Source organism: Manduca sexta, chromosome 10 (genome assembly GCF_014839805.1).
Source record: "Manduca sexta isolate Smith_Timp_Sample1 chromosome 10, JHU_Msex_v1.0, whole genome shotgun sequence".
NCBI lineage: Eukaryota > Metazoa > Arthropoda > Insecta > Lepidoptera > Sphingidae > Manduca > Manduca sexta.
Window position 1 is genome coordinate 12,544,851 of NC_051124.1, and position 25,279 is coordinate 12,570,129.

The 25,279-nt window shown below is 35.0% G+C and overlaps 3 protein-coding genes across 7 annotated transcripts in view; all 3 read left to right on the plus strand.

Annotated features, from left to right (window-relative positions):
• LOC115452261 (Ig-like and fibronectin type-III domain-containing protein 1) overlaps nucleotides 1-4,083 on the plus strand; it is a 171,467-nt gene extending 167,384 nt beyond the window's left edge. For 4 of the 5 annotated variants that reach the window (XM_037437328.1, XM_037437331.1, XM_037437327.1 and 1 more), the window contains 4 exons: nucleotides 356-528; nucleotides 846-1,018; nucleotides 1,174-1,257; nucleotides 1,367-1,558. In XM_037437328.1, coding sequence (XP_037293225.1) covers nucleotides 356-528; nucleotides 846-1,018; nucleotides 1,174-1,257; nucleotides 1,367-1,558 — 622 coding nt within the window. Of the gene's footprint in view, nucleotides 1-355; nucleotides 529-845; nucleotides 1,019-1,173; nucleotides 1,258-1,366 lie in introns of all 5 variants that reach the window. The other variant, XM_037437330.1, reaches the window with a different exon arrangement.
• Nucleotides 4,084-11,372: 7,289 nt separating this feature from the next.
• LOC115452262 lies at nucleotides 11,373-17,880 on the plus strand. Its single transcript, XM_030180736.2, has 9 exons — nucleotides 11,373-12,302; nucleotides 13,450-13,581; nucleotides 13,985-14,093; nucleotides 14,661-14,735; nucleotides 15,360-15,533; nucleotides 15,771-15,880; nucleotides 16,368-16,556; nucleotides 16,891-17,000; nucleotides 17,264-17,880. Exons 1-9 carry the CDS (start codon nucleotides 11,811-11,813, stop codon nucleotides 17,346-17,348), a joined length of 1,476 nt encoding a protein of 491 aa, XP_030036596.2. The 5' UTR covers nucleotides 11,373-11,810; the 3' UTR covers nucleotides 17,349-17,880.
• Nucleotides 17,881-21,183: 3,303 nt separating this feature from the next.
• Nucleotides 21,184-23,888, plus strand: LOC115452264. The gene is made up of 4 exons (XM_037437222.1): nucleotides 21,184-21,393; nucleotides 21,817-22,012; nucleotides 22,369-22,586; nucleotides 22,882-23,888. The coding sequence occupies exons 1-4, from the start codon at nucleotides 21,327-21,329 to the stop codon at nucleotides 23,586-23,588; spliced, it is 1,188 nt and encodes a 395-aa protein (XP_037293119.1). The 5' UTR covers nucleotides 21,184-21,326; the 3' UTR covers nucleotides 23,589-23,888.
• Nucleotides 23,889-25,279: the final 1,391 nt, after the last annotated feature.

Here is a 25,279-nt window from a genome sequence, read left to right on the forward strand (position 1 = left end):
ATTGCAACCTCATCAGAACGTGTGTTTATAAGGTTTATAATACTTTTTTTTTTACTCTCATTACGTACAACACAAACCCGCGGTTGTCGGCTTGTACCCGAATTATTTGGATCCTGAATCGCTTTGGCGCAGATGAAGCAATTGTACACAGTGCATTGATTCCTGCACCATTCCTACTTTGCCTCCTCAAAATTCGGTTTATTTATTTTCATTATAAAACTGATGTTGGAGAGTAATATAACCGAATCCTTAAAATAGGTCGTATCGCTATAATAAATATTACTCAGTTGTTTATGTAAGTTGATAAAGCATAGAATGTCGTAGATTCGAATCTAAATTAATAATTTCTCTCTAGCTGGGACCCACCGATGAAGAACCCTCAGACGGTGTATTTGTACCGCGTGTTCTGGCGCGCGTACGGCGCCAAAGTGCCAGAGAAACTGGACACGAGTGAGACCAGCGTGGTTCTCACCGGCCTGAGGGATGATGTCAAATACGAATGCGTCGTGAAGGCTGCAAATGATCTCGGTAAGTTTAAACAATTAAATCATCTCCTGCAACTGATTGTTGTCTTATTAAAACGAAATACATTTTTGTAACATTACTTTTTAAGGGATACCTGTTCGTATGATATAAAATTTATAAAATGAAATTGAATCTCGTTATGTCTCTTTGATTTTGCTCGGCGAAGACTGACGTAATACCCAGACTTAATCACGAATGATTGCCAAAACGAAGACCATGGCATGTTGTTGCAACAAGATGCAACTTTCTCCTAAGCGATACAAGCAAACCAATTAGTTACGCAATACCAATTTATTCATTTTTCTCAATGTTTCCTCCAGGCACGTCATCTCTCAGCATGCCCATAATGTTCACTACGAGTGGTCAGGAGACGGGAGCAGCTTCAGCGCCAGTGTCGGGAGGATCCACAGCGTCTGCTGTTGGTGTAGCCGTGGCCTGCATCCTTGTAGCTGCTCTACTGCTGGCAGCTGGACTGTATTATAGATATAGAAAGGTGAGAGATGATATGCTAATATTTAAATCAGTAAAAAGGGTCTTCCAGAAGTCATTAATTTTTAGAAAATATCTACAATTCTGATTAAGATTTCTTTCTCGATAAAGTATTACATATAAATAGGTTAATGAACACTTTCAATTCTTTCTTTACAGAATCTTAGGCTTAAGGCGCAAGGAGGAGTAGCATTCGAGAACCCTAGCTATCTAAGAGAACCAAACCCTGATACCGTGATCAACGTAAGCTATTTTTGAATAATATCAACTTTATATAGACTTTCAATACAAATCTTATAGTTTGAAGCTAATCAAAAATTAGGCAACCCTAAAGAAAATGTTTGGTTTTTAGGGTAACGTGCCAAACGGCAACGCGAACGGAGGCAATGGAGTCGCGAACGGCGTGTCGAACAGCGCGGCATGGAGGCAGGAGACGCTGCAGAACCCTGGCACCACCGCCACCCAGCGCGAGGTGGAGCCCACGCTGTACGAGGAGCTGAAGCTCGGGCACGACGGCGCCGGATTCAAGCGCCTGAAGCCATAGCAGGAGGCCGCGGCGCGCTCGCCCATGCGCTCCCCGCTCCGCTCGCCGCGGCTCACGGCGCGCGTGGCGCCGCGCTACTGAGCTCGCTCGCGCCGAGACACCGCTTATATACTGTGACGTCACACACACTTCCTCTCGCTCGCACATCCCACCTCTCGCTCGGTAGGCCATATTTCATCATAGTACTTTATGGAAAATATATCAAGTCTTTCTTTTGTATCGGGTGTAGATTTATTGTAAACACGTAATTTATTAGTATTGATATCGAAAGTCGGAATATGCGAGCGAAGAGTAAAAAAAGTATAAAAATATAAACGAGTGTAGTGTAATCTGAACAATCAGAGTTAGCTACGGTAAAAAAAACGTGACGAACGGAGTGTAGATAAAGTTAAAGTTAAAAGAATGGTAATTATATTTTCAGTATCGTACTCGTTGTGATTTTAACCAAAAAAAAAGACCTCATTTAAGCTTCTCGTCACTTCATGTAAATATTTATACTAACGGACGGAATAAATTAGGGATGATAATTAATATTATGCCGATCGTTGAGCTGGAGTTTCCTTTACGCATAAAAAAATAAATGGTGTAAAAATAAAAATGACAATCTAAAAATGTTGGTAAGAAAAACAAAAACTTGAATCTTATTGTTTCTTTAGACATAACTTTTGTATTAATATGGACTAAAATGAGAACCAATCTTCATTAATTCATTCTTTTATTATAAAAACAAAGTTACAAGATTTTAACTTTTACCCAGGACAATAATATTTGTATATAATAGAGCATAAAGGAAATTCCGCTTAAAAAATCTTAGATCACTTAGTATCGATGTAAAAACAGAATTGATAGAAATATAGGTCATTCTATGAACAAAATGTGCCTTCGAAAGTATGAAATAGTGTGTAGAGTTAGAAACTTTTGGCCCGTGTAAATTGTATTTAATGTATATACGTCTGTAAACTTACATTCCATTAGATCTGTTGGGGGAAATTTGTCATTTCTAATATAAAAAAATTAATGTTACATTCTATTGACATGTATAATGTTTTTTTTTTCAAATATAATATTAAATTTAAATTTTTTTTTCTTCATTCTTATCCAAATTTAAAATTATTTTCAAAAGTCATGAGATGGTTTTAAAAAAAATGTGATGGTAATGGTAAATTTTCCTCAACCATTAAAGTTGGTAGCTAAAGTTAACCAATAGTTAATCTTTTTTATGAAAAAAAAGAATTTCGATGTATTGTAAAAAGTAGAGTTTTGTAAAAAATCTCGGACGTAGTTTCGAGGCATATCAGTTACCTTTCGTTTTAATATTTATATTAAGAAAATGTAATTTCATTATATTGAAACTGTGTAGAGGAAGTTTTTATCGATATTTACAAAAAATATTAATTGTATCGTGTTCTTTGCCCATATATTCCTTATCATGGAAGTCTAAGGAACATTGTAAAACATGTAACATTGTATAAAGTGATTTAACATTTAAAAACTATCAAGATTTAAGATATAAAAAGGCATTACTATCTTACATAAAAAAGTTATAAATATCGATAAAAATACAACTGACGTTACCAAGTATGTTATATCGTCTGTCAATTCTAGAAATTCCATAGCTGATTTTTTGACATTTCTAAAAAATACAATCACAGTATATGAATATACCTATATTTAAATGATCTCATACATGGCATAATTTCAATATTGGAACAAATAAAAATTGGAAAAACATTTTTTCTTTTTTTACGAATTATAGTTCGTGGGTCCTATTCCGTCTAAGAGGATGAATCCGTCTTTTTGCAATAACGAAAGTAAATATAAGTAAATAGGGGATATTTTAAAATCTCTTTTCCGTACAGCCATAAAAGTTATTTTTGGATTAGAACGCCTGCAATAAGCTGGATTCGCGCCTGTAGGCGGTATTTGACCCCTGACTATATACTTAATAATGAGCTTAAGAATTTGATATTGTATGCGTATCGGGCTAAATATACATAATATATATAAGAAGCACAATAATAGACTCCGTATCTAAAAAAAACTGGCCTAATTTTGCCCTAAAGTAAAATATCAACAGGCCTAAAAAACATTAGGGTACATTAGGGTAATATCGAATTACGGGATAATTCCGTTCATTTAAGACTACTACTGAACTGTAACTGAAACTAATATATTGGCAAATAATTGCGGCACAACAAAATAAAACATTTCTGGCTGTGTTTTCCGTATTAAAAAATGACGCATATAGCCGTAATATTGATTACTCTGTGGTCCGGTATTACCCCAACGTATCCTAATTGTGTCATGACCTAGTGCAATATAATTTAATAATTAATCTATTATAAAAATCCTTTAATCCAAAAATGTACTCGAATATTTATACTGTGATGGTAATTTTGTAAACTCTTACGCAAAGACAATGTGATTACGAATAGTTTCGTGTAAATCTTCACTACTTATAATTTTTAGACGAACAACGGATGTGATTAGATTTGTAAATAATATTAATAAAAAAATCGAGAAATCTTGTGTGTTTTATTTGTGAATTATTTTTGGAACAACGAGGTGCTCCTCGCCGCTTCCCCGCTTGAAATGCCTTTCCCGCAACAAAAGTCTTCAAAACACTAGCGATTAATTCATAGATTCCACTTATACGATAGTGGCGACATCTTTTTTTAAAAAAAAACTATTAGCTCAAATTACCGAGATAAAAGTAACTTATGTGTTTATCCAGGAAATGATCTAATCCAAAGCCAAATTTCATTAAGATCCGTTCAGCTGTTTTTGAATTTACTTCTAACAAACATCCAGACATTTTCACAAAGTTTTTAATTTATAATATTAGTAAGGAAGACAAAAAGGAAGTCTAATAGGTCGAGCAACCTAAAATACGCGCGGCGCTTGAATGAATCCGTCCTAGCTGAATTGCGGCCACGGCAGCCAATCTCATCTGAGATCATCCAGGTACGCAGGAGATATAGAGCACAAGTGTGTGCGCAATACACAGGTGCACTCTCTCTTCCTTCACTCTCATAGTCCGGTGAAACGGCAAGCCGACATGATTGGAGAACGAGCAGGACCAACGTCTTTACGTGCGTTTGCGACGCTCATCCCCCATAATAACACTAACCTGGATTAAAAATACTATAGAAGTACACTACGCACAACAACGCTGAGCTATAAGATATTCAGTAGCAGGTGACACACGCTATTGCATGCCAAGATAAAGCAGTAACCTAGTATACTAGTGTAGAGACGACAATGCCATGACGTAGGCATGCAACTTTACATTTATGCAATGTGGCAGTCAGGGTCTTGTCGAGTCGCGGATTGGTCGCATCTGAAATTAATATTAACTTTTGAATAGAATTAATATAAATTGTACCATTCTTTCATTTAACTGATTCACCTGAAAACAAGCCCCGACACTAGGATGAAATAACTGCTCTACCTGACAACATCTTCTTTTACACTTCCCCTAATCACATTGCTATACTTAAAAAACATATTTATGATTATCTACATTAAAAAAACCTTTATACCACTTTGTAAGCACAATACACACATGGAGGAAGAATGGCATGAATATTAATTTAGAGGAGTTAAAAAAAATATGTATTTGTAACAAATATATCAACATTTATGGTCGAATTTCGACTACTATCAGCTATAATTAGACCAATGGAGCTACTCTATAATTTTAATAATTTCGTTATTTTATAACACAACTAACTTTTACTCGCGGCTCCGTTTGCGTGAAAAGGTTTTCCGGAAGAAAAATCCCGCTATATAATTTTCCAGAATCAAATGTTACGTTACACAATCATAAAAATTTGGCACGGACAAATATCCAGCCAAAGTTTCTCATCTATAATATTAGTAGGATTTATCGAAATTCGACCACAAGCAATATTACTATGTATATGCGGGGTTTTACGACAACATGCTGTTAGCAACTACAGATATTTTAAAAGTATAGTCCTAACTAAAATAAGCCATCAAGAGAAAAATCAAATTCAAACGTAAACGTCAAAATCATTACAACTTTAATGAACATCAAATCCCGTGATTTTGACACACCTGCTTCAGAATCGATTAACGCGACGCCCGAAACCCGCGTAAAACTAATTCCGCGGGAACAATGTAGATCCAATCGTCCAATCCGTCCGTCCAATCAGCCGTATTTGCCCGCAAACTCATTAGGGGCCAGACAATTCCACTTGTAATGAAATTCAAACGACGCCGCGCACATTCGCATCTGGACCCGTTGGGTGATTGGACGCTTCTAACGTTTAGTAGATTTCAACACGTTATTAAACGCTAAGTACGTGTTTTCTTTGTAGTGATTTTGGAAGTTTATTTTTATCACAATTCCATATAACATACTTATTATATTATAAATAGTGACCGTAAATAATATGTAGTGTTTGATATTGCGTTTGCGAATTATACAAAAACTGTTACAAGAATTTGACTCTGCAATATAAAATAACAAAATAATGTCAATAATAGCGTATAATATTAAAAATAAGTTTATGAGGGAAGATACAAATAAAAATATATTCCACAAAATACAAATTTACATAATCATGTCCTACTTCAAAAACTAAATGCTATATCCAAATGCAACGTTCCCTTTTCGTTCCGGAGCCCTTGTGCAGTTAGCTTCGCAAAGCTCAAAGCACAAAGCTTTGTGTAATTTGCTCCACCTCTACGTAGTTACAAGCCATGTGGATATTAGTCCTTTCTGCACTGATATTACCTTGTATTTTGTAAAGGCTTAGCACATTACGTGCGATATTAAAATCTACTTATTTTGGGAGCATTTCTTAACATACCATCTGGGAAAATCAATAAAACGTAGGCATTAAATTAAATAAGGATATTCAGAAAATTGCGATACAACTTAATAAAAATCCTTGAAGTATTTTATATACCTTTAAACAACGGCCGAATGGAGTACTATCATCTCCAGAATTCATCTCACTGTCTGTACAGTTGTGCCAATATAAAAATATTTCATCATTACAGCAAAAACACTAGGCATATATTCCCTATTGTTCCCAGAACCCTTAGGTAAGCGCTACTTTTCATTTCCCGTTTGAGCGGCGCGGAATTCAGGATGTAGGATCCCGCGGGATCGCTCGGGATGTTGCCAGGTGGGCCAAATCAAACATTTCCGTCAGCGAATTGTAAAACTAACCTCTTTCGTTAGCTTTTGGGACTATGTGACATATTGAATTGCATTTTGTCAAATTACTGATTCTACTTGGAAGTATCGAGTTTTGGAAATTTAAATAATAATATCAGGCCTGTATTATATACTGTCCCACTGGTGGGCACGGGCCTTATCTACTATTGAGAGGGATTAGGCCTTAGTCCACCACGCTGGCCTAGTGCGGGTTGGCAGACTTCACATATCTTCGAAATTCTTATGTGAAACTTCTCAGATATGCAAGTTTCCTCACGATGTTTACCTTCATCGTAAAAGCAATCCTTAACTCACAAAGAATAAACACAACTTTAGAAGATTCAGAGGTGCGTGTCTCGTGTTTTGAACCTGCGGACATTCGTCTCGGCAGTCCGCTTCACTCCCACCTAGACTATCGCCGCTACAGCTACGAAAGCATTATAAATTGAAAAGCAAATAAACCACAAAACAATCATTTTCACTGTAAACATAATAATTATCAAACAGCGACATTTCTACTAATTTAAACACGATATTAATCTGTGTTTAACTTTAATCAATTAACCGTCTTCAAAAAGGAGGATGTTCTCAATTGGACTGATTTTTTTAAAGTTTTACCTACTTTATAAAGGAGAAAGTTTTTGATTTGTTTGATATTTATAATTGTCTTTTGTGTGCATATATACCCGATCACACACACTCCTCTAAAAATACTATCTAATTTTTGCTGTCTGTTATTTAATAATTTAAACCTGTTATTCTATCAGATTCTATTAGTATTAAGGGCTGTGGATTTTAATAAATAAAGAGATATATATACATCGGTTACTGACGTATTTACGTGATTCTTATTTTTTTGCTAAATAGTTATCGTGGCTTCATAATAATTTGAAACTCAAATACTGCAATATGATTTTGTTAATCAATAATTAAAAGCTTTACCTTGAACGCGCGATAAGTCTCTGTTTGTGTTTATATACATACATATTATTCTAATTATATTTATAACTAAATTAATTATTGTTATCTAGGCTGAATACTTGCATATTTATTTATTTATTTAAGGACCTCCAACGAAGAATACACGGCATATAATAAAAACAATGTCGTAGCATTTTTACAATTAGCAATGTGACGTGCCTTATGTCTTAGATCACGCTATAGCAAAGTGTTCAAGACATAATCTTGAGAAGACACCTGGAAGGGATGTGGGGGAAGGAAAAGGAACCCTCTTACGATGGGAAGAGGGGAAAGGCCAGGGAATATGCGGGAACCCTCATAGGCCTCAATGTGAATATCAAACCATGGGGTGGGTATACACACTTAATTGTGTGCCTAGGGCCGCGTCAATTGTCCCCCAGTGCATGAGATCGTACGCAATCTCTACAAAAGATGAAATTAGCACCCAAACTAAGGTACACTATAATATCTTCATCTGCGTAAACAAATTACATTAAATAATAAGCCGCATAGGTGCACGTTGCATTTTTACAACTTAACTATTTTCGAAATTCGGTAAACATTTTTTTTTTATTTATTTATACGTATATTATAACACCATAACAGTTGATACTAATGCGATGTTATACATATTTAATCTTAACAATTGATTCAATACATCTATGAGCCATTTCAGTGAATACTGACAGGTTACGTATAAACATATCCAAGTTCTGGTATATAGTATAAAATTTCAAAATACTCATACTTATTTACAAAAGACTAAACTAACCTAAGACGGGAATTATCGATCACTCTGCCTCGAAAAATGCTCTGTTCACCTCTGCCTACATCTGTAGAGACGATGGCGTGAACTCATGAACACTAAGTCCACATAATAGACAGTGCACGTCTGTTACAATACATTAATCGAATTCGGTAATTCTCTCACGCTCGAAGCACTAATTACAAACGCATCAGCGCTTGTTGAACACGCTGGCTGAGTTGCAATACTGGATTATACTAATTATTAAAAGTAAGACTACGATGGCGTGGTTGTACAGTATGACTGCAGTGCTGAGGTCTCGTGTTCGATCCCCAAGTGATATAGGATTTTTCTATTCAGTATAAGCCCGGAATTTATGCGTGATATGGCGATAGGTTCGTCCCTTATTACGTGATGCGACAGAATATACTCGGCGGAATGTGGATGTTCCAGTTGCACCTCTTTAGTTATTTATTTAAAACTTTATTTTACACCTTAAATATAAGAAACTAAACAAATATGTATACAGACGGTGGAAATAATTAAATCATCGGTGGTACAAAAAGAGGTCTTATCGCTCGAGGTGATCTCTACCAGACAACCATTGGATGGAGATGATAAAAATAGTTGAAAGGACAGTTTAGGGCGTACGTAAATGAAAAATTATAATAAAATGAAAAATTAGATACGATAAGATATAGAATATACTACACGAATATACACATACGCTAACACAAATAATTTATTGATAACATATACATACATACATATAATATACGTACATAAATATATATAATATACATACATACATATATATAATATATAGCAAATTAACAACCATCATCCAAAAAATTAAAATATTGGTTGAACAAAAGTTGCCCGTGAGGCGACATTGGTTTTAATCTAGTTTAACCGCTGGAAATCCAGTTATTAGCACTTATCAGCACTCGACGTCCGGTTTAGAGGGAAACTCAGTGCAAAAATTTACATAAATGATTAATTAGTTTACAAATTTATAAAAGCATATTATTCACTAATCGAACATGGTTTTACTAACAATGAGTGAAGATAATTATAGCAGCGCTATGTTATATACTGTGTCAATGGTGTGCCCAGGCCTCCTCTATTACAGAGAGAGTTCACGCAAGCCTAATACAGGTAGAAAGACTTATTTTATTTATTGATTTGAATGACGGGACGAGCTTGCCGTTCGCCTGATGATAAGCGATACGACCGCCCATTAACAGTAAAGACACCATCCAACACCTTGAATTACAAAGTATTGTTTGGTATTCCACTGCGCTCGCCATCCTGAGACACGAAATGTTAAGTCTTATTAATGCCAGTAGTTACACTAGCTACAATGTCCTTCAAACCGGAACACAACAGTAACTACACACTGTTGCTCGGCGGCAGAAATAGACATTGCGGTCGTACCTACCCAGGAGACTTTACACACCTTCGAATTTATTTGTGAAAATTCTTTAATCTGTAGTTTAAATAAAAAAAAAGCCTTTGATTACTTTTACATTAAAATTTTTACGAGACAAGTTTACAATAATATTTACATGGAGTTTTTATAGAATACCTCACGTTATTACCCTTAAGGATTTCAACCTTAACAAGCGATAACAATGAATAACTAGTACACACATAACTGCGCAAATGATGCAGGCCTTAGCTGGAGTGCGAACCTGCGACCTTTGCGATCTAAATGTAATAATATCAGCCCCGTATTATATACTTGCCCACTGCTGAGCACGGGCCTCCTCTTCCACTGAGAAGGATTAGGCCTTAGTCCACCACGCTGGCCTAGTGCGGATTGGTAGACTTCACACACCTTCGAAGTTCCTATAGAGAACTTCTCAGATGTGCAGGTTTCCTCACGATGTTTCCCTTCACCGTTAAAGCGAACGATAAATTCACAAAGAATACACACATGATTATTTAGAAAAGTCAGAGGTGTGTGCCCTTGGGATTTGAACCTGCGGACATTCGTCTTGGCAGTCCGTTCCACACCCAACTAGGCTATCGCCGCTTATGATCTAAATGTAATTAATATTAATAACGTTATACATTTCTTAAAATAAAATTAATGACTAATAAAACTTCTATACTAACAATAATCAGAAATACATTTATCTAAAATGTATATCATACAGAATATTGCGAAAAAAACATTCTCCGAGTCCACGTAATAATAAATAAGTTATAAAGGCTTTGATTTCTGATGAAAGGGGTAGCTATCCAACAGACAGAAATAGGTAAATGTGACCTCACTGAGTGCCACCAGCTAAAACGTGGCGTGCGTAAGGAAGTGATAGCGCGATTTAGTGGGGTCCACTTCGGCCCCATTTTGCTCACAATATTATTACAAATATAAAAAACAACTTCAATTTTCAACAAATTTTGATGCTAATTTCACTTTTTGTCGTTTTATTTTCTGTTACATACATGAGTATAATTGCGTTAATAAATGAAGCAATAAACTTGTCGTTAAAAAAACAATACTTTACCATAAATTATAATAACCATAGATATAAAATAAAAAAGTGAAAGAAAAACTAATCTTTATTTTACAAGTCCTAAAAGCACTACAAAAAAGGAATTTGTCGTAGCAATGTTAGCAGAGGTAAAGAGGAATATATAGTTTTATTTAGTATCGTAATATAAAATGATCCTGTTTCAAATAATGTATAAAATCAAAAACAGAAAATTAATCAATTAGTAAGCGGTTTTTGCCGGCAAACATCTTTCAAACGAGCAAAGTCTGGAGCAAAACCCAGTAAGAATAAAATGGTTTAACACTATACATAATATCGTGCACATTGTGACAAATTGGGTATGAATTTTATGATAACCTTTATCAGCCAATAATATCCGTTCCGCCAACGCTGTGGCTCAAAATATTTTTAACCGCCGACCAGACGGACTTATAGTTATAATTTTATTTTATTTTGTCTGTGATGATTTTGTGAATGTGTAAAATCAAATATTACGTTAATCTATTGTTCGAATCGATTTTAAAAAAAAGATAAAAAAAAAATCTTTGTTTAAATATTAAATAAAATATCAACAAACTGTTCCTTTTTCTATCAATTAAATATTGTGTCAAAGATATTTACATGTTTAGAGTTCTTTAAAAATTTTGTTGCAATAATTCTGTACGGCGTATTCAAGACTAAAACAAACTCTATATTAAAGATGTTTCTAACTAAATTTCCGTGCTAAAAGTATTATTACGTTAACGAACAATATCATAACAAATAAAAACTTAATTGTTAACAACAAGGATAACTTCAACGAAGACGAACCAAGACAAATTAAGAAAAATCTCCTGAGTTGAATAAACAAAAATGTCTCAAAACGATATTTACCAGAATACATCAAAAATAGACGAGAAAACTGTCTTCACAGGCATAAATTCGCTGCTCACCAATATCCAGCATTTAAAACAAGAATTACTTAAAATCAAACTAGACGCAGATTTATTCAAAAAGAATACATTTCAATCGGTCGATAGAAAACTTGAAGATCTCGTAAATAGACTTGATGTCATAAACAATGCGATTATGACACTCGAAACTGTATGGTTGGAGCGAAAAAAAAATCATGAAAAACACGTGGAACCTAATTTTATAGGGTATAAAAACAACCAGTTTGTGAATGGTTTAGACGTAGCAAAAGCAGAAAAGAACGGAAGAGACTGGTGCCATACCGTACGACAGAGAGAAATCGAACTTCTAATGCACGCTGGTGCGCTTTCATCGTTATATTCTATTGAGGAGCTAGAATCAATAGTGCTGATGTTCTACGGTAGAATTCAGGAGTTACTAAAAGCGACACAGGTAAGGATTTATACATTTTAGTGCTGAGTCGAAGCGATATGTCACATCATCTATTTACCATTAGCTCAGCCCATGTTTGAGACCTCTTGGGTAATATTAGTCTATAGTAATTCTATTTTTGAGGATAAAAAGAAATCTTTAAAAACAAGCTTTCATTTACATGCTCGAAAAAGAAAAAAAAAATAATCAAACTTTGTAAAGAAAAAGCTTGTTGCGATATTTACTTGCATAAATAATACAATAACAGCATTTTTTTTCCTATCAATTTATTTTTTAGTTATTAAAATTCAGTTGGAAAGGTTAACCGGAATAATTCCACCTCAAAATCACAAAACAGGGCTCTAAAAAGCCAACAGGGATAACAAAAATTTCAGATCGATTTTAATAATAAATTTTTTAATCACCAATTTGGATCCGCCACCTTTATTTCTTACAGTTAACCCTTGGAAGTTGCTTGATCATCAAACTACTCCAAAAAAAACAGTTACAAGATCAGAACATACCCTCATACTTATATACATAGCTATATACGATCATTGCAAATTAAAAAAAGAGCTTGTAAAATAGCCTAGACGTTAAATTAGGACATGGTTTATCTGTGTCCTAAACAGATTTAAGTTCTTTCAGTGCTTTCTGAATATACTTGTAAGTTGTAACAAATATCGAAATATCTTCAGAACCTTTTGCAATTGTAATATATATTGATAAAATTCCTATGCGATGTGAATATTTTGTTTCCGGAATGACATATTCCTTTCCTTTAATATCTACACCATAGCTATGACTTATCTATGTCGAGTATTAAATATCAAGTACCCCATTCGTCAACCAAAGCTATAAACATAAGGGAAAAACATAGTAAAAATAATGTATAAGAAATATAAGGCACGCAACTCTGACTCTCAAGGTTAGGTATTTATTTTTTATTAATTATCGTTCGCTAGCAAAGGTGAAGGAAAAAACGTGAGGAAACTACTGTTAAGTTTTACACAAAGAAAAACGAATATACTTGTATTTAAATAAATATATGGTTGAAGAAGAAGAAGGCGTAGTACAATAGTAACAAACTCTCTCAGTAATAGAGAAAGCACGTGCACAGCAGTGAGCAGTATATAATGACTTGTAAATATTGGGTTATAATGTACAGGAGCTTCGCATTACCAACAATGGTCTGGGTATTATTGGTGGGCGGTTGGTCGGCAATTCACTGAAGTTCATCTTGGCCAGTTCCAACGCTCTTGAAATCGACCCCAACGAGTCGCTTGCGCAAGAGTTTCGGGTAGGTATATACGGTAATTTTTGTGTAAACTTTGAACTGCTATAAGCTAATATAGCAGCAGTTTATTTCGCCTAAAGATAAACAGCCCTCGTCTAAATGGAGACTCCCTCGGTGGTGTAGTTGTAATATAGTGCGACTGTAGTCTGAGGCTCCGGATTCGAATCTCGAGCCGGGCTAAGACATATTGTTTTTTTTTTGCTCAGTAGCACTAGCAGCGCGGAGTCTAGAATTACTGCCAGATATGGCTCTGTTTGCCACAACACGACGGAACAAGGTTCAACCAAAGAAAAGTTCTATAGAAAAAAATATCTAAATATTTCAGAACAATATAATTTTTGTTCATTGAACAGTGTTTACCGTCTTCAAAAATAACAAATATGAGCTTAACTATATATTTTTTCAGTCACTAGACCTAAATCACGTCGAAATCGGGCGGGCAGCATGCCAGGTGACGGATGTTTTAATTACCCTGCCAGAAGCCACAGAGATGCTCTCCAAGTACGAGTTAGCCGGTAAGCACACTCTGCATCATCCTTCCACAGCAGAAACCAGTAAACGACCAACCAAGGGGGTAACACAGTTCAAAGGGGATAATATCAATGTTCAATGGCATAGCTTGGGGTGGCCAGGGCGATATGACCCCGGGAGCTTCATGAAATGAGATGGCAAGCATCGATTTTTTTTAATCATATAAAATTTGATATTGTCGCACTAAATTTAAAACTAATATAATTTTTAGATCTTAAATAATTACGAGAATAGATGGACAGCAAATTATCGATAGACCTACAGATAAGGTATAAACAGTAAGATTAATGTCATCGTCAATTAACGTAAAGCTTGGTATGGAGTTAGACATCATTTGTTAATCATGCACTATAAAATAGAACAATGAAATCATTTTTGAAAATAATACTAAAATATATGAAATGAGGTGTAAAACCTCTTTAGTTGTAGAGGAAGGCCGTGCTTTTTATTAGTATATTGGGAGTGATATACTGATTGCTAATAACATACACAGAGTTATAAAGTTTAAAGCTGTAACTTTAATTGATTTCAACAATTTTTATGTACTTCAGGTGTCACTGTCGGTGGATCTCCTAACCAATTACCAAGAGACCCCTCAGGTCACGGCGGAAGCAGCAGCAACGGATGTGAGTATCATGTATGATTCTACCCATGCAAGAATGTTCTTCCTCAGCTTCTGGAAGTCCACTGCTGAACATGGGCCTCCCTAAAAAACAACATATTTGACACAAAAGTTCTCTAATGGAAACCACGTACCCACAAAGACATACGACCTTGTAAAGTTGGCAAAACCATGCTGGATGCAGAGCGCTTCTAACAGGTAGGTCTGGAAATCTTTAAAGGAGGCCTACAAGATAATACGGTAAGGCTGCTCCCCTACAAAGGACCTAACCATAGTTGCCGAAATAGGTATGGTGTCGTTCAAGTATTACGTAATGCAATTTGGGGTGGAGAGGGGTCTTGTTACAGGGGCGGGAGGGAGGTTCTCGTACAAAGCGTTATGTAACATTATTTTAAAACAATAACAAAGGTATTTTAGCGACTTTCCGGTTTATTGCGTAAAATAATTTTGAATACTACAAAAAAAAATCACTTTAGAGTTACATAACTTTTGCAGGACGGGCTAGGGCGTACAGGAGAACGTTACGGCGCGTCAAAATTCTTCAAAAATTGCGTTACGTAATACTTGAACGGCCCCTATGTGATAACTTTACCAATACAGTCTTTATGTATGTACTGTGATGTGACAGACTCGGAGGAGGCCAACTCCGAAGCGGATAACTCTCACGGCGGCTGGTCCGAGGACAGCGCCACAGAGGATGCACAGGGACTCAATACCTCCGTAGATGTTCAGCATAAGCACGCCTTTGTTAATGGTCAGCAAATGGATATCGACGCGCAAGAAAACATTTTTGAGGATTCCGGTAAAGTGCACTGTACTTATTTATTCAATATTAGGTGTTTCTTGCCTTGGGAATACCTCTCCCGGTTTAAATTTCCTATTGTGTACCGGGACCAAAAGTACCCTAGATATTAATCCAGGGCACGATTTATATGTAAGCCAAATGTAGCCACATCCGATTGGAGTAGTGTTTAAGCTTCAAGATTCTACAAAATATTTATAATAACCACTTCGGTGATAGCTAAATATTTTTCCACAGGATACGACGACGCCTACGATAAGGTGGAGCAGTTCCTTCAGGATCCCACGATGAAGAACTTCAACAGACTCGGGAACAATGCGGCTGATGAGATCGATGCTCATCTGCAGGTGAGTATTAATGTGTTATTTCTTCATAATAATTACATCAGCCTTGTATTATACACTGTCCCACTGCTGAGCACGAGTCTCCTCTACTCTAAAGGGGGGAAGTTGACGAAAACAAAAAAAAACTCGCCGAATTCATCCATGGGCCTGCACCATGCGAAGCCCCTGTAAATGCAAGGCTTTTTCTAGGTTAGGCAGAGTCCTTGCCCCCTACAAAGTACAAGCGTGATGATAAATTAGAGTAAATAAATAAAATGTCGATAGAATTTGCGACCACCGTACACAAGGTGTTAAAACCCGCCATAGTGACACTTAAGTGAGTCGTATGCCAGGATCATCGGGGTTTGAAACAGGCAGGCATAATAGTGTCGACTGGCGAGGGGTAATCATCTTTCGATAGTCGATATTCTCTCTGGACCCTATACCGCTTATCATCAGATGTAGCAGGGCACTTTCCCGTTCCCTTATAAAAATTATATTATCCCCGCAGCGTACATGCGAGCCGTCGACGGTGGCCCGTCGGTACGCATGCGCAGCGCTGTGCGTGTCCTCGCTGGCGCGCCACAGCGCAGCGGCGCGGGAGGCTGCGCGCGAGCTCCTTGCACAACTCACACGCTACGCTACCGACAGGCGCTGGCCCGTGGCTGATGCGCTACTTGCCGCACTCGGACTCATTAAGGTAATCACATGTACAAATTCGGCTCTTACAAGCAAAATTACAAAAATCAATTAGGCAGGCCAGCTCTATTGTACCGTTTGTCAAGGGATGCTTTCGGTTTTTAGGCTTGACACTTTACAACTTACTTAACACGAATACATAAAGAAGTAAAAAAATACTATATCGGTTTTACACTCTATATAATATTAAAATGATATGATGAGAACGGCCCAGAACCGGTCCCTGTGGCGCTCAATGGGAGAGGCTTATGTCCAGCAGTGGACGATTCCCGGCTGAAATGATGATGATGATAATATTAAATAACTTACTGTTCAAGCAAAACTTTTGATTCCAGTCTGAGGACAATGAGTTCAAGATACGCTGGTCGGTGGAGGAGTGCTACTCGTGTGTGGCGGAGGTGTTGCAGGAGCCATACTTCCCAGCGCGCGTGCGCGACATGCTCAGGTAATCAACCTGATGATCACTGGACAAACGGCTTTATCGTGAAACACCGGTCTGAATTCAATAATTTAAATGAGTGATGAAATTTACTTCTTTAGAATATAATCACAATACATTGACTCATACATAATACAACCTCCAAACATATACAAATCCAAATCGAGCATAAATGCGCTTCCGGTCTTAGTTAAAATGAAAAGGAATAAGTTAATAGTATATTCATAGAAAAAACTATTGGATCATTAACAATTTCTGTCATTTTCTAGGTCCTTCATAGCCAGCAAGCTGCCGACACTTCCGTTGCCAGTACGCGACGAGATAAAACGATATCCAGCTCTATACTCGTATTAAAGATGTTTATTCGTTTTATTTTTACATCCGACATTTTTGTCGTCTGATTTATAGATACGATTTTTTATAGTCAAAGACTAGAAAAAGCTTCTCACATTTATCGACATTGTTGGATTGATTGTCATTGATGATCGATGATTGTCTCTCACTATTACAAGGTTCTATGTAATATTTTTGCTCATTTTGAATTATATAGACCTTTTCAGTATGATATTTCCAAAGATCCCGAAAGATAAGTTGAGGAAGAACCATAAATTATTGTCATTTCTAATTATTACCGAAATGAAAATTAAAAATTTTGATTTTCTAGTTAAACAAAAATTAACATAGGATGTTATAATAGTGAACGGCAAACTATATCATAACAAAGAGCTATGTTAATTAAAGTTCTTATTTCACTAAGTAATTATTAAAATACATACCGTTTTAATTATCTCTTACCTATTTTAGAATAGAATACATTACTAGAAATGTTCAGAATTCGCATCTAAGTGATACATGACAATATTTCATTAAATCTTATTACTTATCAGACTTTGTTTTCTTTTCACAAACCAAATACAATCACAAATCCGTGAAAACGAATAAAGATTTATCACTATCAGAGATCACATTATCCTCTATCAGAGATAGGCTTAACGTCATTAATTAAGATTAATCTTGTATTTAGCCGGCGCGGATTCGTGCTAATTGGTTTTAATCTCACTAATTGACATGTACTAACTTCACGCTTCGGGTGCTGATAAAGGTCTGTTCACACACTGACGTGCAGGGACTGGACGTGTCGAAACATCCTACTTATTTATTTATTATTTATTTCATAGCTTTATTGTACACCATATACAAAACACTGTGCTTAATATTAAAACAATAAAGGCTGACAGGAGGTACAATTGGCAGTCATATCGCTCGAGGCAATCTCTTGCGGACAATTGGATTGAATAAGAGAGAACTTATTAAGAGTTAGGTGAAAATAAGTCGAGTTTATTGGGGTAAGGAAATACTGGGCATAATACTGAATAATAAGCGAAGGGAATAATAGTTAGAAGCTGCTGTAATAATGCAACTCTCGTACTTTAGTTACGCATTGCACAAAGAAAAAACAATATTTTTTAGAAAATGAAAAAAAAATATTTACAACAAACAAGATTATATAATAATAACAAATAAAAACACTTAAAATTATTTGCTCGTTAGTACTAGCGCTGATCTTCCGCTACGCCATTATGTGATGTTACGGACACCAAAGGCATAAACATTAATAAAAAAACTAATACAAACATAATGCATACACAAAATTATTGACTTATTTACAAAAACATAAAATGACTTACTACTATCAAAACTCTTTAGACGAACGTGTTATGTCGTTAAAATATATAATAAAATACGCCTTAATTTTTCCCTAAAACTGCACGTTGTTAGCACTGCACGCCTCCTGCGCGGGAGTTGTGATCAAAGCTTTACTACGTACATAAAACTAATTTGTTTCCGCGGTGCCTGATGCTTGGGAATTCAGAAAATGTACTACATTTTAATCTTTGAGGTAATTTTGAACGCTATTTCGCTCATTTGCTTTTACTTCTAATTCTAAGTTAAAAGTTCAAAGTTAAGCCAATTTTCGTTTCCACGTAGTAAGTTTAAAAAAGCATTTTAGTCTACACTTTCTTCAAATATATTATTAAAATATTTATTAGAAAACACACTAAGCATGTTAGCTTGAAGAATTTGTGCTAGATCACATCATTTCATTCATTCACTAAAAAAACCATACTCGAGAAAGTTCAAAAGTCAAGGTCATTTGTAAACTGAAACTGTATAAAACTTAACTTAGTTTAATTATTACCTATTGTAAACAACAAATGTGAAATGTTAAAGTTATTTAAAAAGCCATTACTAGAGGAGAATGGTACGAGGCGAAGCTTTTACAAACCCTAGTTTACTACCAGTGACTTTGTTTAATAAAACTACTTGGACTTAAATATACATACGTATAATAAAATCATGTATGCTCCTTATCTTTACTTACATTTTATATGTTTTAAAATACCTTGAAGACACGAGGAATAGGTAACTGAAAGTAAAATCAAATATATACGCATAAACCTAACGTATTATGATTAATACAATGTAAATAATTAAATTTACAGGTAAAATAAATTGCTTTATCATAAAGATTAATCATCTCTTACTAACAGTCGTTTACAATAAAAGATCCCAATCTCAGTCTTCAATCCGATTCTAAGAATAAACCAATCAAAATAACTCCTTTGTAAGTATGTCCAAAATAACTTTGTTTTGATTTGTCTATTTTTGAGATAGATGGAAAAAAGCAATCGGAATCGTTTATGGAAAATGGCGGTAAATCTGTCACAGAGTTTAAGCTTATATTATCCATCTGCATCTTTGGATAAGTTGAGAAAAACTTTATTGTTATGCTTATTTCAATTTATCTGCACCTAAAACCTGTTTTATGATAGTTATTTCACACAAAATAAGGGATAATTTCGAACCAGTTTCCCCTATTTTGTATAAAACTACAAAGTTTAAAGTCACTATTGTCGCAACCATGGTAAGTAATTGATACGTTGGAGGGAAAAGCTGTCAAAATATCCAGATGTTTTGACATGGCATTATGGAGGTGTCAAGATGAAGGAATAATAACTTCGAGAACCAACAGACAGGCATTTCATATCAGTCTGTTAGTTGAATAAGTTGGAAGATTATGAAGTAAGTAATTCATAATTGTATAAAAATAATTTAAAAACTTAAAGCAAATTTTTCAAGTTTAAAAATATTAAATATTTATTTATAATTTATTCAAGTCAAAGACGTGATGAATAATTTGCTTGATTATAAGCTTGGTATTTCTAATTTCGCATGTGTAAATTTTTTGTCAGTTTAAACATCCAAAATAATATTGTTTGATCTGCTACTCTATCTAGGAATCGAACCTTGACTAGGTGGTGTACTCAGCCAAAATTACAAGAGACAAAATACACAATCCCTAAAACTCCGGGATTAGATTTTTATTTAAAAAGGAGCTAACACTTCTTGTCTTTAAAATGATTTCAAAATTTTTAACCTTTGCAATAAAAACACCCATTAAAAAGTATATTCCAAGGAAATTATCCATTCAGCCTTAAATCATAAAATTTTCGGCAATAATTTAAACAAACAAAAGGAGCGAGCAACACTTCAAATATTTTTCTTATTATCTGTCTGTGCCATTAAAAGGGTTCGCGAATTATGTCCAAACTTTTGAACGGCCTCATGGAGCTAAAATATAAAATTTTCTTCTAGAACCTGTTTAACTTCCCCAACAATAATTCCATTGTTTTAGAAAGACTGTTTCTCTTTTTTATAACTGTTTTGGATACAAGCCTTTTTATTTTACAACTTTTCAAATGTAAAATTTAATGTCGCCGAATTTTAAGTAATTATTTGGAATGAAATTATTTTGTTAAGAATAAATTTATCATCTCATGAATTTTGTGGAATACAGAGTAGGACTGTTAAATATCCCCGAAATTCTAAATTAGGCTCCCAATTCCGACAAATAAAATTTTTGACTCGAAAAATAATGTCGTTGTGAGTTGCTTTAAGGTGGCCGACAGATATAATAAGTACGGTTAAAATGTGAAGTAGCAAATTGCGCCTCTTCCTAAGTATTTAAAAAATGTAGTTTGAGCATAATATTGTATAAAAAATGTATTCCAATATTTAGAGGCATAAATTTTTTTATAACTTTTTTTTATTAAAGCTTTGGAAAAGTCAGCAGTAAAAAAATCACAAATTTCTGACATTACTGATTTTAAGGAAGATAAGCTAGGGCTTTCTTTACCATACCTACAATTTGAATTTAATTTTAAAAGTAAATCCTAAAATAAAAACATAATTTTAAAGAAACAAGATTCAAATTTCAGTACATTCGAAGCCATACGTAAGTTCGGTCTGGGGTACTGTGACCTGCCGACAATGCTGTGGAACGTCGCGTTTCTCCTGAGAGGAATCACTCTTAATATCGACAGCCGGCATAAGAAACGTATGTATGCTGCACCTAATTATACAAAGTAACCTCTCTGGAAAGGGCACTCTTAAGATCCTTCCTCGAGCAAGTATCCACTTGAGGATATAACTGTAAACGATGTACTGGCTGCAATAATATGGAATGTATGTAATGGAACTATTTTTTGCCTTTTACAAATACAGAAAGTTAAATGTGTATGACATTCTTCCGCCCTCCCACAAAGTAATCAACCATTGCTAATTATGCACGCATTTTTTGACACCGAGCAGTGAAGTTCGGTGATTATTAAATATAGGTATACTCGCCCCCCCCCCCCCCGCCTCTTTCACCCTATGTGAGACGCAATAGTCACCCATTTTCAATAATTATAAGTACATTTTCGAATCATTTGGGAGAAAAATCAAAATATAGATATATTTTAATAAAGTTTATTTCCAGGCATTCCATTCATCCTCTACGTGATAACAGTGGTGATAACCCTCTCCTACTTCTACGTGTTCCTGGTGTCGATGGCTTGGTTCGTCTTCATCCGCAGCCCTCAGACAGGAGACCTACTGGCCGCCATGGTGGTCCTCTCGCTTGGTATCTCCAGCGAGATCGGCACTCTTAAATTCTTCTACACTTTTGTTTATATGTGAGGATGTATTGCTTTCTCGAAAGTTTACTTCACATTATTTATAAATGCTGCATTAATGTCTTAATTCACATATTTTTCATTATATTCTGATATGGATAACAAGTAAATCGATCAACGATAATTATTTGTCGTGATTAGGAATAAATATTTAATAAATTAACTGCAATTATTGGTAAAAACTACGATTACATTTCAACAATACTTTTCCAATATATTTTTCGTGTTCAATTGAAACATACCCCAAAATAGCGTGAACCTTAAACTTATCCTCTTATATTTTCTGTAAATGTAATTTTAGCCTAAGATGAAATTTCAGATCCCAATTCCTTTTAAACAACTTTTCTTTCCACTAGAAACAAAGTGCAAAAGATCGTCAAAGACTACTTGGAGTGCGACTCCCTGATCGTGCCAGGTAGCCGCTTCTCAGGCAACTTGCTGCGGGCCTTAAGAAACGTGAAGAAACGCGCCATCGTCTACTGGCTCGTGATCATCATCAACGGCATCACCTACGTCACCAAGCCGATGTTCATGCGCGGGCGACATCATATGGAAGACCGCTATGTTATTTATGGTATGCTTCTTATTAAGATTGTATGGATTAGTATTAAATCGGGTATCTAGAGTGTTATTTTGTTCAGTGTTTTAAATGCACTGTCTAGATAAAAAATAAATAAATAAGTAAGTAATCGTAGCACTAATTTATGTGGGCAGGGACGTGTTTTTTCAAAATGGTACCTTATAATTTTATCATGAACTTAACCTTTTTTATATACAAAAAAGAACTATAATCATCAAACCAATAATATGTAAGTAATTAATAAAAGACGTTTATTAAAATATTCTACATTTCAATTTTACATTCTCAGGTCTAGAACCGATGTTCGAAAGTCCAAATTACGAGTTCGCTTACTTCCTGATGACCGCTGGACTCTGCTTCATCTGCTACCCTCCAGCTAACGTCACAGTATTCCTTATAGTAGTCGTGGGATACACTGAAGCACAGATGCTGGCTCTTAGCAAAGAACTTCTGCACCTGTGGACCGACGCCAACGAACACTATCAAAAAAATATAAATCAACACGAAACCACTCTAATCAATGCTCAAGCATCTAAAAACAAAATCATCAACGATTACGTCAGATACCGTCTCAAAGAGATTATTAAAATGCATGCTTTCAATATACATTTAGTAAGACAGGTTGAATTCGTATTCAGAGGAGCTATTGCTATAGGATACGTCTTTCTCACTCTTGGACTAATCGCAGAATTGCTTGGTGGATTAGAGAACACTTATCTACAAATACCATTTGCTTTAATTCAGGTTGCAGTGGATTGTTATACTGGACAGAAGGTTACTGATGCAAGCCTGATTTTTGAAAGGGCGGTCTATGATTGCAAATGGGAGAATTTCGATAAGATGAATATGAAAACTGTGTTGCTGTTACTGCAGAATTCGCAGAAGACCATGACAATATCAGCGGGTGGTATAACGATGCTGAACTTTAGCTGTTTAATGTCTGTTATTAAGTCTATCTATTCAGCCTATACCACGCTGAGGACCACAATGAAGTAGAACAAATAATATCACTTAGTTCTAGTTTTGAAGCTTCTCCTGAATGAAGCTTATTGCAAATTAAAATGAAGAGTCTAGATGTTTATTATTATATTTATAAGCACATAAAAAGTAGAAATAATATTTGCAAAGAAAGTAGTTGAAATAAATATAAACGCTTGGTTTCATTTTACAACTGGGATATGAAAGTTTTTCAATTTACTCGCGTGGAAAGTTTCAGATGAAATATGAAACAACCTAAAAAAATACCTTACAAGAAATAAACTTTTAAAATGTATATCCTTAAGACACAGACCTGAGACGTAGTTTATAAAAAAAAATAGTTATAAAAGTGAAATAAAACTATTTCCGGATTTTATCGAGGTTTTTTATATTAGATATTATTTTCTTTCGACTTTTCTACGACTTTGCAACCTTACGCGATAAATATCGGAAAATTATTTTATTTCAATGTCTCAACATTTGCGTAAACATAAGAAATCATTCGTTTTAAAGATATATTTTTACACCGACAAGCACAGCGTCAGACGCCCAATCACAAGGTGGACAGATGACCTGGAAAGGTCGCAAAAACGGGAATGCAGGTCGATTTTGACAGGTTGGTCTGGAAATATTTAGAGGAGCTCAGTGTCTAATAGTGGATTTCCAGGCTGAAGATAATAATAACACATCTGATATTTTAGTGCTAAGCAATGCATCCCTTGTAATGCTTAATGATTCAAAGTTCTCTAAAATGTTAATGAATAAGCGTGACGTACATTACTGGATGAGCGACCTTCTGTTCGTCATATTCGGTTATATAAAAGAATAACTTCTTCTATTATCCCTGTCCCAATTAAATGCTTGTTTCTGTATTTTGTTCAATAATGGGCATCGCGTTTACCGTCAAATGAAGGACTTGCTCATCACAATCACTTAAAAATACAAGGAACTATAACCTTTGTCTCTCATATATTTAAGTTAGAATTACTCCAAATTCATGTTTCTTTGAGGTTCAACTCTAAATACATGCAACTTAAGTTATGCATGAAATAATTAAAGCTCTCCGCGTGAAACAGCAGTGTGAAATGGTTAAATCATATAATATTAACGACAATGAAGTGATAACTAACTGCATAATTGCCGGGTATATGACTCAAGTGGAAAATTACATGTTGAAACGTGTTTGTTGTGTCACCATAACCTTATTGAATAAGAACTTTAAATACATTTTAGCTGATAATTATAACCAAATTTGGATGGGTTTGTATCAGAATTAATTGTAGAACCACTTCTTTGATTAAATGGTCACGTAGAGTTGTGTATCGAGAGATACTGAGGTCGATTCTAAATCACACAATTAACTCAGAATTGGAAGGTGAATGAAGACGACCGGCAAAACGAAGCTTAATTTATTGTTACAACACACTTCATTAACAAAAATTGTTAGTGAAGTGTAACAAAAAAAGGACGTCACCTCAAATTAAATGATCATCATAGGCTTTAGACCAACATAAAAAAGAATAAACATCAATGTAGTACGTAGGTATTTCTTACCTTTTGAAAATAATTTTTATTTCGTAAATTATAAACGACAAGTATGTTATACATAATGTAACAATTTTGAACGTATCTTTGGGTAGACCGACTGTTTAATAGCCTCGAGCTATTTATTCCTTTAAGATATATCATCCTTATATATGAGTATATTT

Excerpts from the sequence above, each read along its gene's own strand:
- LOC115452262 (XM_030180736.2), top strand. The coding sequence starts at position 11,811 with ATGTCTCAAAACGATATTTACCAGAATACATCAAAAATAGACGAGAAA. Across the intron at positions 15,881-16,367 it reads AGATCGATGCTCATCTGCAG|CGTACATGCGAGCCGTCGAC; the intron begins GTGAGTATTAAT and ends TTATCCCCGCAG. Across the intron at positions 17,001-17,263 it reads CGCGTGCGCGACATGCTCAG|GTCCTTCATAGCCAGCAAGC; the intron begins GTAATCAACCTG and ends GTCATTTTCTAG.
- LOC115452264 (XM_037437222.1), top strand. The coding sequence starts at position 21,327 with ATGCTGTGGAACGTCGCGTTTCTCCTGAGAGGAATCACTCTTAATATC. Across the intron at positions 22,013-22,368 it reads TTCTACACTTTTGTTTATAT|AAACAAAGTGCAAAAGATCG; the intron begins GTGAGGATGTAT and ends TCTTTCCACTAG. Across the intron at positions 22,587-22,881 it reads AGACCGCTATGTTATTTATG|GTCTAGAACCGATGTTCGAA; the intron begins GTATGCTTCTTA and ends TTACATTCTCAG.